General features: G+C 41.6%; 1 protein-coding gene across 13 annotated transcripts in view; it reads left to right on the forward strand.

Moving 5' to 3' along the window:
- ZNF583 (zinc finger protein 583) overlaps nucleotides 1-5,915 on the forward strand; it is a 30,311-nt gene extending 24,396 nt beyond the window's left edge. For all 13 annotated transcript variants that reach the window (XM_074369010.1, XM_010961952.3, XM_074369008.1 and 10 more), the window contains one exon: nucleotides 3,420-5,915. In XM_074369010.1, coding sequence (XP_074225111.1) covers nucleotides 3,420-4,897 — 1,478 coding nt within the window. In that variant the 3' untranslated portion in view covers nucleotides 4,898-5,915. The remainder of the gene's footprint in view (nucleotides 1-3,419) is intronic.
- Nucleotides 5,916-9,602: the final 3,687 nt, after the last annotated feature.

Here is a 9,602-nt window from a genome sequence, read left to right on the forward strand (position 1 = left end):
GGCCTTTGTGGCTCAGGAGGTCTGCTGATGGATGTGCCTGTCCCCCACCCTGTGTGTTGTTTGGCCTGAGGCTTCCCTACAGGCTGTTGGGTGGTGCTACTGCTCCAATTCAAGATGTCAGCCTCCAGGAAAGCTCATGTAGGTGAACACTCCCAGAATGTCCACCACCAGCTTTTATGAGTGATGATCAGTTGACTAGAATGCACCTGGTGACTTCCCAAGTGGGTCATAAACCAGTCCCCTGGGTGAGCTGCAGCTGTCCCCCATGTCCCCAGGAGACCCTCCAAACCAGCAGGCAGGTCTGCCCCAGGTTCCTATGAAATCAGTGCCTCTGCCCATGGACCTGGCACACACAAGATTCTGTGTACATTTCCCAAGAGAATGAGTCTGTTTCCCCCAGTCCTGTACGGCTCCTGGAGTTAAGTCCCACTGGCCTTCAAAACCAGATGTCCTGGGGCCTCCTCCTCCCAATGCTGGAACCCTGGGCTGAAGAGTGATATAATCAGGCCCCATACCCCCCAGGTGGTAACCCACAAACTGAAGAATAATTAAATCACAGAGGTCTTCCTACAGGAGTGAGAGCTCTGAGCCCCACGTCAGGCTCCTCAGCCGGGGGTTCCCCAGATATACTGGGAGTGTTCACCTACATGAGCTTTCCTGGAGGCTGACATCTTGAATTGGAGCAGTAGCACCACCCAACAGCCTGTAGGGAAGCCTCAGGCCAAACAACACACAGGGTGGGGGACAGGCACATCCATCAGCAGACCTCCTGAGCCACAAAGGCCTCTAGACACAGCCCTACCCACCAGAGGTCCAGGACCGAGCTCCGCCCAGCAGTGGGCAGGCCCTGGCTCCTCCTGCCAGGAACCCTACATAAGCCTCTAGTCCAGCCTCATCCACCAGGGGCAGATTCCAGAAATAAGAAAACAGTAATTCCAAAGCCTGTGGAAGGAATCCACAAACACAGGCCAGACTCTACACTGGGACCAGCTGGACCCTGGGCCCTTGTGTGACCAGAGAGAAATGTACTGCTGGAACGCACAGGACATCCCCCACAGAGGGCCACCTCTCCAAGGTCAAGAAAAGTAACCAACCTACCTAAAAATACAAACAGAAAGACAGACAGTATGAGGCAGCAGAGGAATATCGCCCAGGCCAAGGCACAAGATAAAATCCCAGAAGAAGAAATAAGTGATGAGGAGCTAGGCAATTGATCTGAGAGCGTTTAGAGTAACGATGGTGAAGATGTTCAGAGAACTCAAGAGGAGTATAGATGCACAGTGACGTTTTTAGCAAAGAGTTGGAAAATATATAAAGAATATCCAAACAGACTTGAAGAATAAAATCACTGAAATGAATAACACACTGGAAGGAACCAAGGACAGACCAAATGAGGCAGAAGAATGGATCAGTGAGCTAGAAGACAGATTAGTGTAAATCACTACTGCAGAACAGAAAAAAAGAAAAAAGAACGAAAAGGATGAGGACAGTTTGAGAGCACTCTGGGACAACAGGAAGAAGGGCACTAATACTTGCATGATAGGGGTCCCAGAAAGAGAGGAGAGAGAGAGAGGACATGAGAAAATTTTTGGAGAGATAATCACTGAAAACTTCCCCAACTTGAGAAAGGGAACAGTCACCCAAGTCCAGGAAGCACAGAGAGTTCTACACAGGATCCACCCAAAGAGGAGCACACCAAGGCACACAGGCATCAAATTGAAAGCAATTAACGATAAGGAGAAAATATTAAAATCAGCAAGAGAAAAGCAACAAATAACACACAAGGGAACTCACATAAGGTTACCAGCTGATTTTTTGGCAGAAACTCTACAGGCCAGAAGGGAGCGGCATGATATATTAAAAGTGATGCAAAGGGGAAACTTGCAACCAGGAATACTCTATCCAGCAAGGCTTTTGTTCGGACTTGATGGAGAAATCAAAAGCTTCACAGATAAACAAAAGCTAAAAGATTTCAGCACCACCAAACCAGCTTTACAACAGATGTTAAAGGAACTTCTCTACTCATCAAACCATAAGAAAAGAGAAAAGAAGAAAGATGAGGGGAAAAAAAAGACCTACAAAAGATTGCTTTGGCAGTTCAGGGTCTTTTATGGTTCCATATAAATTTTGGAATTGTCTGTTCTAGCTCTGTGGAAAATGTCGTATTTTGACAAGGGTTGCGCTGGATCTGTGGACTGCTTTGGGTAGTGCAGCCATTTTGATGATGTTGATTCTTCCCATCCAAGAGCACAAGCTCTCTTTCCATTTCTCTGTATCATCTTCAATTTTCTTGATCAATGTTTTATGGTTTTCAGAGTGTAGGTAACCTCCTTGGTTAGGTTTATTTCTAGGTATTCTGTTGTTTTTGATGCAATGGGAATGTTTATGCCAGTTATAAAATTCTGGTTTTTGAAGTGAAAAGTGAATGAAGGGCCACAAATGGCAAAATATCCTTTTTTATGGGTGAGTTGTATTCCATTGCATATATATGCTGCATCTGCTTTATCCATTCATCTGTTGCTGTGCACTTAGGATGCTTCCATATCTTGACAATTATAAATAATGTTGCTGTTTTAAAAGAAAGTAAAATAGCTAAAAAAAAAAAAACCCAAAAGTTAAAGCTCTAAACTGTTCTTAGAAACAGTGAACAGTACATATAGGTAACTTTTAAAAATATGTGCAGTATATTGTATATATGTATTTACATGCAATATATTGTATATGTGCAGTCAAACTGTATCAATTTTTCCAAATAAAACTGAAAAATGAAAAAAACAAAACAAAACAAAAAAAGACCTTAAGGCCAGGAAAGAAAAAAAAAAAAAGGAAAAAGAAAGGGTAAGGCAAATAAAGGCCTATGGCAGCTTAAATAAATGAAGCAATCTGATACAAAATTACTTGTATACGAAGGCGTCTTAACTGAAAATTTACTTTTGGTTGGACTGTATCACACAGAAAATGATATCCAGGAAGACCGTCCCCTTTTTGAAGATTGTGAAGTTTAACCATAGAGTTTTGTGTACAGCCTGTGGCAATTAGTGGTACCTGGTGTGTTTTGGGGTCTGAGGATCTTAAGAGTTTTTTAGCCACATTGACATGAAATTGTTTTAAAAGATAATAAACTTAGCTTGAATGAAGGATAACCTGAGGCAAGAGAGGAAGGGTGTTTAGAGACATGTTAATACAGATATAAAATGATTGTGGTTTTCTGATTGTTAACTTACTGGTTATGTGTGATTAATTTATTTTGATAAATCTTGTTACGTTCTCATTTTTTATAAGCTCATACTTTATTAGAGTGCATTTAACAGCTGTTAAACCTTTGACCTTATGTATTTCATTAACCAATTTTTATTTTAGAATTTCTTCTTTTCTAATGCATAATTATGAAAGACATTTGTTTTCTTGTTATCTTTTAGATTGGGAGTATGCGCTTAAAAACAATGAACTTTCATCAAAGCAAGTAATTTATGATGAGTCATCCAAATCAGTGACAGTGGGAGGAAGCCATCTTAGTTACCGCCTTGACTGCTCCAGTTTGAGAGAAAACTGTCAAAGTGAGGACTGGTTTAAAAACCACTTGGGAAGTCACGAGGTACATTCTAGGCAGCTGATCATCACTCATAAAGAAATCCTCTCTGAAGGTCAAAGTAATGACTATATTAGATCCTGGCAAACTTTACATCAGGATGCAATGTTTGGTATAAAACAGAGTTTTCCCACCAAAGACAGAATACTTCAGCATGAGCCGCAGAAGAGAAGCTACCGGAAAAAATCTGTTGACATGAAACGTAAGAGAGTCTATGTAGAAAAGAAACTTTTGAAATGTAGTGAATGTGAGAAAGTTTTCAATCAGAGCTCATCTCTGACTCTCCATCAGAGGATTCATACTGGAGAGAAACCCTATGCGTGCGTCGAATGTGGGAAGACCTTCAGCCAGAGTGCGAACCTAGCTCAGCATAAGAGAATTCATACCGGAGAGAAGCCCTATGAATGTAAAGAATGCAGGAAAGCCTTCAGCCAGAATGCCCACCTTGCTCAACACCAGAGAGTTCACACTGGAGAGAAACCTTATCAATGTAAAGAATGTAAAAAGGCCTTCAGCCAGATCGCACACCTGACTCAGCACCAGAGGGTTCATACCGGAGAGAGACCCTTTGAATGTATTGAATGCGGAAAGGCCTTTAGTAATGGTTCGTTTCTTGCTCAGCATCAGAGAATTCATACAGGAGAGAAACCTTACGTATGTAATGTGTGTGGGAAAGCCTTCAGCCATCGTGGGTACCTAATCGTGCACCAGAGAATTCACACCGGAGAGAGACCCTATGAATGTAAGGAATGTAGGAAAACCTTCAGCCAGTATGCTCACCTTGCTCAACATCAGAGAGTTCACACTGGAGAGAAACCCTATGAATGTAAAGTCTGTAGGAAAGCCTTCAGCCAGATCGCGTACCTTGATCAGCACCAGAGGGTTCATACTGGGGAGAAACCTTATGAATGTGTTGAGTGTGGGAAGGCCTTTAGCAATAGTTCATCACTTGCACAGCATCAGAGAAGTCACACTGGAGAGAAGCCTTATATGTGTAAGGAATGTAGGAAAACGTTCAGCCAGAATGCAGGCCTCGCTCAGCATCAGCGAATCCATACTGGAGAGAAGCCTTACGAATGTAACATTTGTGGGAAGGCCTTCAGCTACAGTGGATCTCTTACTCTCCATCAAAGAATCCATACTGGAGAGAGACCCTACGAATGCAAGGACTGCAGGAAATCTTTCAGGCAGCGAGCTCACCTTGCTCATCACGAGAGGATTCACACTATGGAGTCATTCTTGGCTCTTTCTTCTCCCTCCCCCTCCATGTCCAGTCAGTTGCCAAGACCTGTAGGTTTTATCTCCTAAGTCTGCCTTGAGTCGAACTCCTTTATCCACTTCCACTCCATCCTTGTCCAATGCACAGTCATTTGTTTGACATGGACTACGGAAATGGCTTTCTAACTGGTCCCTCTGTATTTGCCATCGCCTATTAATTGTCCCCATTGCAGTCAAACTTGTATCTTGAAAGTCTGATCATATATCTTCTCCCTCATTAAAACTCTTCATTGGCATCCCATAGTTCTTAGGTCAAGAACACGTGCCTCAGAATAGCCTAAAAGGCACCCCCTGCCCCACAAAACCTTGTTCCAGTCCATATTCCAAAGCCCCACCTCATGTCAGTATCCATCTCATTCTTGGATACTTGGGCGAAATTAAGATCTCATATTCCAGCGTCAAATAGATCTGGGTTCCAGTTCTCGCTCTTCCATTTTCTAGCCACCTGGGTTTGGAAAAACATCCTTTCGTCCTTTGTAAGCTTCAGTCTTATTTATGTTACGGGAGTAATAATGGTACTACCTCAGAAGTTAATGGGAGGAGTAAAAGGGATAATGCATGTAAATTGCTCAGCAGAGTGCCTAGCATAATCACTCAGTAAGCAATGTAAAATAAAAAGACACTGTGTATGCAAAGAAGACCTGATCATCTCAGCAATGATTATCTGAGAAGTAACAAAAGCGGCAGTTCAAGACTTAAGAGACTGTAAGGACTTGATCAGGAACAGTAGTCACTGCCCTAAAGGTGGGCGATAAGGGCACCTCACAGGAGAGCTGAGTCAGAGTCCATGATCAGAGTGAGACGGTGACTTCTGTCCCAGAGTGAAGATACGGAGATAAGACTGTCATAAGGAAAACTAACTTTATTATATATTCAACGGTTTTAAGAAGCCAGGTTTTAAAAATCATTTGTAAAAAGTAAAATGTACTGAGATGTATTCATCATTTACATTTAAACAAAGGCAATATAGCTATTTTTAGAAAGAAAACTTTAAAAGATCAATAGCCAAAGAAGAATAGAAAATAAAATTTAAGTTTGACCCACCCTCTCCTAATTCCAGGTAGATGAACTGTGTTAAACCCACGTCATTTAAATAGAGCTGCTAAGCTTCTAAGCTGCAATTCCAAAACTGGAGGGGAAAACTCACTAAGTGGCTGCACACAAACACGTGTGAGTTGGTAGGCATCAAAGTTAAAAATGAATACGAGTCCCTTTAGGTGGGCGTGTATTTTCCAGTTCTCCACAGCGCAGCCACTCCCTGTTCCTTACATCTGATCTTTTACACTCTGTATTACTTTCTGACTCCCGGGGGCATTGAGTATGCAGTCAGCGCAGTGAGCAATTCTCATGTGAATGTAGGTACAAGGAAAATGATGAAAGTTTAATGAAGGGTGAAAAGAATAGACATTTTCTCCTTCTATAGGGAAAACTCAGTATTATACAGACATTAGGAGGCCCCCGATTAATTACAGATTCTGTGTACCTAACAAAATCCTAAGTATTTTTTAAGCTTGAAACATTGTTAACATACAAACATGCATTCACAACAGATATAAAGGAAATATATAATAAAGGTGGTGTTTCATGTCAGTGGCTTAACAGCATTGGTAAATGTGGTTCTGCTCAAAAAACGTATCTGTACAAACGATCCATTCTTTTAGGACATCCTGCAGAACAGTCATTAGGGGACACCATGACATGCTTTATATCATGGAGAACAATCTTCCTAAACATGACGCAAGATGCAGAAGCCACACAAAGATTCTCGGTTTGACTGTGTAAGAAAGTTAATAAGCTTTTACATAGTCAAACATAAAAGGTTTTTAAACATTAGAATTGGAGAAGATTATTAAAATATATTTAGCCTATGAAATTCATCCTTGACATAAAAGTGCTCCTGTGAATCATTTAGAAAGTGACACTTCTCCCCTCATGGCAAAGGGTATAAAAAAGGCCACAGGTGACTGATGAACGTGTGGTAAGTACTGAAACTCGCTAGGGTCAGAACACAAGTTAAACTGATGAACTACTGTTTTTTCAATATCAAGTTGATAGAATTTGCATTGCAAAAGCATTGGAGAGGAGGTACTTCTGTATACTGATGTGAGGGAGTATGAATTTCTACACAAATGAAAGGTAGTTTGTTAGTGTCAGCGTTTGCATTGAAAAAAGTCAGTTTTCTTTTGCAGCTAAACACGTTTATCTTCCCTCCATATCCCATTGAATAGATAAAGCAATTTAAAAGTTATCAAACATAAGACAGCAGAAGTCATCAGTGTATGAAAGAATGAGACTTTGTAAGAGGCAGAAGGGGAAAGTGCTTATTCGTGAAGTGTAGCAGAAGCAGCTGGTCCCTGAGGGGTGTGTGTGTGTGGTAAGGAGCTCAGTAATGGGAGGCTGTCTGTCCAGAGGATCCCTAGGGAAGTTCCAGCTTCCAGCCACCTTGGGTAGAGGCCGTGGGTAATAGGGAGACACAATGAGAAGACTGTCAGATGACTTTCTACGTGGAGGTGACGTCAGTCCCCACCACCAACAGCTTCCCCACGCCACCCCCTCGTCTATAAGTAAATGGAGTGGGGTCCTTACTTCACACCCACCATGCACAACAATGAGTTCCAGCTGAATAAAAGTAAACAATAGAAGTATTAGTAGAAAATATAGTAGGATATGTTTACGACTTTACTGTTGGACATAGATCTTCCTAAACACAAAAATAAAAGCTACAAAGGAAAAGGTCAATGAACTTACGTCAGGAGTTGGCATGCTTTTTAAACAAAGTTAAAGCAAGGAAAGGAAAAAAAAATTGTAACATAATACAAAGGGAAATATGTAAGAATAGCTACAAATAAGGAAAGGACAACCAAGCAAGAATAAAAACGAACAAAGGATGCCAAGTCATAGAAGAGATGCAGATGGCTGGTAACTGTAAGTCCCTGCATAACCTTGCTATTATCTAAGAGGTGCAAACTTAGATAATATAAAAACTTGGCAGTTGCATGGAGAAATGAATACTCTCATCACTGTGACTTTGGAGGTATAGTAGTTTTTAAAATGTTCACTCTAGCCCCTTGGGAGGGCAGCATGGTTAGCACACGACACTGGAAGCAATCTAAACTTCCATCAGCAGAGAAATGACTAGAAATAACTAGCAGCAGTTTAAAGGAATGGACTGGTAACACTCATATGGATCTGACTAAAGGACACTGATTGAAAGTGAAAATTGTGCAGAATAATAGAGTATTATATATTTAAAATATATTTCTAATGTATGTAAGTAAGCAAATGCTTGGAAAAAGTCATGAAGACACATCCAACTGGTGTTTCTTTGGGGAAGGAACTGAGATTGGATACCTTGATCGAGAGGGTAGGTTAATTATTATTTGTAATGTTTGAAGTTTTAGATAAGAATATAATCATGTAACTTTTAAAATTTATGAAAAAACAACTTACGGAGAACTAGGGCAGCTAGAGTGAAGAGTTGGTGGCCTAGGTTGAAACATTTTTTGGAATTTTGAGGATCTCTCATCAACTCGCCTGCCTTTCCCATGAATGCAGAGACCCCAGTAACCCTCATTCAGGGAAACATCCACTGTGAGATTATACAAAGAGCCTCTTGTATCTGCCTCAGGTAGTCAAACCACATCACTCTTCAATGTGAACAGACAGCTAAGGATCATCACAGATGAAGGAAGTAGTAAGGACCAACAAACAGGCTAAACCCAGAGTAGGGGAAGTCATGTAATGAGAAACCTAAAACAAAACAAAACAAAACAAAACAAAACAAAACAAAACAAAACACAAGCAACAAAATACAAGAGGAATGTATCAAATAAATGGTTAAGAATCTTTCCAAACTCAGAAAGGTACGAATGCTCACCTGGGAATGGCTCACTGAATACTGGGCAGGCTGAAATGGCAAAAACTACAACTGCAGCAGGGAAAAAGTCACCCCAAAGTAGGCTTGTGACATTTCATCACACTAAAGACGAACCCTCCCTACAAGCTTTCAAAAATGCAAATTTCTCCTAAAAAATAACAGTCAAGACAGCATCAGAGGGAACTCCCAGGAGCAATATTAGATGACAGAACACAGAACGGCACCTTCCAGCTTACAAGGTAAAACTGCTCTGAGTTCAGAAGCCTGTGCCCAGACAGCAGTGCAGTGTGAGGCCGAGTACCGGTACTGTTAGGCAGTTGTGCGGTTTACTTCAGTTTACTCCCACTTGTCCTTCATTAGAGTATTAGATGATTACCTTTAGCAAAACTTGGATGGAAAGGGAAAGACAGGAAAGGCTTCCACAAGCAGTGGGTCTAACCTAGGGAAGTGGTGGCGAGGATGAATGAGGATGATGACTCTGCAACAGAATTGCTGGTCGGCTAGGAATCCCAGGAGTCAGCGAAGAAAAGCTTCAGAAGGAATGGAATCGGTCACATTAAACAGAATGAGTGTGAAGTTGGAGGAGCTTGGTACTATGGTGAAGACAAAAGTTTGCTCTTAGGATGAAGGAAAGAAAGGCAATTATTGGCTCTGGGAAAAACGAAGGAGATGCCACACCAGACGTCATGGTCCTAACATGAAGCAAGCCCCCATGAAATGTGACATGACTTCACAAAGTAACTGCGAATGTGAGGAAAATCCGTCTGGGTGCTACTAGGAACAGACTCCTTTACGTGGGTGCTGGATCACAGCGCCCAACCTGCAGATGAGGAAGTGGACTCTTTGCACACCGCTCGG

Source organism: Camelus bactrianus, chromosome 9 (genome assembly GCF_048773025.1).
Source record: "Camelus bactrianus isolate YW-2024 breed Bactrian camel chromosome 9, ASM4877302v1, whole genome shotgun sequence".
NCBI classification, from domain to species: Eukaryota; Metazoa; Chordata; class Mammalia; order Artiodactyla; family Camelidae; genus Camelus; species Camelus bactrianus.